The 2,283-nt window shown below is 50.7% G+C and overlaps 1 protein-coding gene across 1 annotated transcript; it reads left to right on the top strand.

Moving 5' to 3' along the window:
* LOC148639821 (fish-egg lectin-like) lies at nucleotides 1-1,502 on the top strand. The gene is made up of 4 exons (XM_088620484.1): nucleotides 1-107; nucleotides 407-652; nucleotides 847-1,189; nucleotides 1,281-1,502. Exons 1-4 carry the CDS (start codon nucleotides 32-34, stop codon nucleotides 1,420-1,422), a joined length of 807 nt encoding a protein of 268 aa, XP_088476610.1. The 5' UTR covers nucleotides 1-31; the 3' UTR covers nucleotides 1,423-1,502.
* Nucleotides 1,503-2,283: the final 781 nt, after the last annotated feature.

The raw sequence follows: 2,283 nt of genomic DNA, 5'->3' as shown, positions 1-2,283 counted from the left end.
ATAAAGGCCACTGCTGGGGCTAATAGTATGCATGAGGTTTGTGGGATCACTTATCAACATGGAAGGGAGAGGGTGTTTGTTGTGTTTGCTTGTGGGATGCCTTCTAGGTAAGGTTTGGATATACTGATTTAAGCAAAAGTAGTAGGGGAAGGACAGATGGAGATGTAGTAATTGCATGCTGCTAATAGTTATGGGTTTCAGTGTATCTGGTTGGGTCTTGAGTATAGATGTTGCTTAAAAGATACCTGGACTGAGTGTTAAATCCATGCCTTAGATGTTTCCATGTACTATAGAAGTTCTGCAAGACCTTGTTAGTATTCCCCTATGTGTGATCACTAAGAGCCCAGGCTACTTCTTCCTGATCTGGCTGGTGGTCATTGATCCAGTGGCGTCCTCTCCTCCCCAGTGTCTGTGGCTGGAGCCCTGCAGTGTCGGGCTGTGCCTGGCAGTCTGAAGCAGATAGATGCTGGTGCTGGAAGGGTGTGTGGAGTCGACAATGCAGACAACCTGGTCAGCTACCAGGGCAACAGCTCGGTCTCTCTGGCCATGAAGGGGAAACATGTGAGTGTGGGGTCAGCAGGACTCTGGAGTGTGAGTCTCGCAAGCCTTGTGTTCAAGTGGCTTGGAGGAAGGTGGATCCGAGTGCAACCAGGTGAGGCTACAGCTGATCTAGAGAGGTTGGAAATGGTAGCTTTCAGATTTCTCCATTAATCCACCAGGCTCTGCCAGGCCACCTGTCAATGCGTTTTCTGGCTGAAGGCAGCTATTTCACTCCCTTGTAACTGAGGGATGAGCACTGCACTGCCCCCTGCTGAGAACAGCTGTATTGCTTGCTCTCCTCTGCAGGCTCCCTCATCCAGATTGATGCTGGTGGAGACAAGTTTGTGGTTGGTGTCAATGCTGCCAATTCCATCTTCTGCCTGAACAGCGGGCCTGTGCTGCAGTATGCTGGCCAGGGCAACATCCCCTGGATTCCTGTCGTGGGCTCCCTCAAGTACTATTCCTGTGGACCTTTTGGTTGCTGGGGAGTGAACAGGCTGGACCAGATCTTTGTCAAGCTGGATGTGAGTGGGGATTCCTGCAGAGGCTCCGACAGGTGGTACCCCATTCAGGGCTCCCTGTCCCTGGTGGAGGTGGGCTCAGATGGCAGTGTGTATGGGGTGAACAGGAATGGAGTGGTGTTCAAGAGGTGAGCTGGGGGTGACTGGGGGAAGGGATAACACATGGGTGCGTGATTCTCTAATTCTGGGCTGCTCTAACCCTGTGCTTCTTCCTTGCAGGGTTGGTATTGATGCCTGTAACGCCTTTGGCAGGAGGTGGTGGGCTCTAAGGGCAGCTGGTGTGGCCAGGCATGTGTCCTATGACCGAGGGATCCTCTGGGTTGTGTGCAAAGATGGCCGAGTCCAGAGGTGCCAGGTCTGAGCAGCCTGTGTGGCCTGGTCCTGGGAGGAGAGCAGTGGAAGTGTCTTCTGAGCCAAATAAAAGTGCCAATGAAAGCCTCAGTGTTGTTCCATGCTTCTTCCTGCTCATGTTTCTCTTTTGCTACAATTCAAGAACTAAGGGTAACAAGTTAGTGCTTCTACGTTTTCTGACAGTAGAAATTGTGTTTCTGTATGTTTTATATACTGTACATGGTAAGTGCTTATTGACAGTGCCAAGCCACATAAACAAGCAGTTTGCCAGGAAAGTTAAACAAGATTATTCATGACAGTTGGTGAGCCAGCTCAGCAGATGATAACAGTCACAGCAGCTTCACCCATCCTGAACTGATTGCAGCAACGTCCACCCTCAAGACAGGGAAAGCTCCAGGACCTGACCACCTGCATCCTGAACAGCTTACCCATCTCTCTCTACTTGCCTTAGAATGGCTACTAGCATTTTTCAACAGTTGCCTTTTACTAAACAAAATGTGTAAGATCTGGAGAACAGAACTGGCAACCCACTGAAGCTAAGCAGCTGTGAGCCTGGTCAGTACCTGGATGGGAGACCTCCTGGGGAAAAACTGAGGTTAGTGGGGCCAGCAGGGGGCGCTCACCCTGTGGCTCATGTGGGTCCTAATGCCCCAGTGTAGTGACGGGGACACTATACTGTAAACAGGGGCTGTCCTTCAGATGAGATGTGAAACTGAGGTCCTGACTCTCTGTGGTCATTCAAAATCCCAGGGCGTTTCTCAAAAAGAGGAGGGATGTACCCCGGCGTCCTGGCCAAATTTCCCATTGGCCTTTATCAATCATGGCCTCCTAACAATCCCCCTCTATGAATTGGCTTCATTACTCTGCTCTC

Source organism: Lepisosteus platostomus, chromosome 26, assembly GCF_059453375.1.
Source record: "Lepisosteus platostomus isolate fLepPlt1 chromosome 26, fLepPlt1.hap1, whole genome shotgun sequence".
Lineage (NCBI taxonomy): Eukaryota > Metazoa > Chordata > Actinopteri > Semionotiformes > Lepisosteidae > Lepisosteus > Lepisosteus platostomus.
This window is presented reverse-complemented; position numbering and strand designations above follow the sequence as displayed.

Bases quoted from the DNA above. Each gene is read 5' to 3' on its own strand.
- LOC148639821 (XM_088620484.1), top strand. From the start codon at position 32: ATGAGGTTTGTGGGATCACTTATCAACATGGAAGGGAGAGGGTGTTTG. The intron at 653-846 runs GTGAGGCTACAG...TCTCCTCTGCAG, and splicing joins GTGGATCCGAGTGCAACCAG to GCTCCCTCATCCAGATTGAT. The intron at 1,190-1,280 runs GTGAGCTGGGGG...TCTTCCTTGCAG, and splicing joins AATGGAGTGGTGTTCAAGAG to GGTTGGTATTGATGCCTGTA.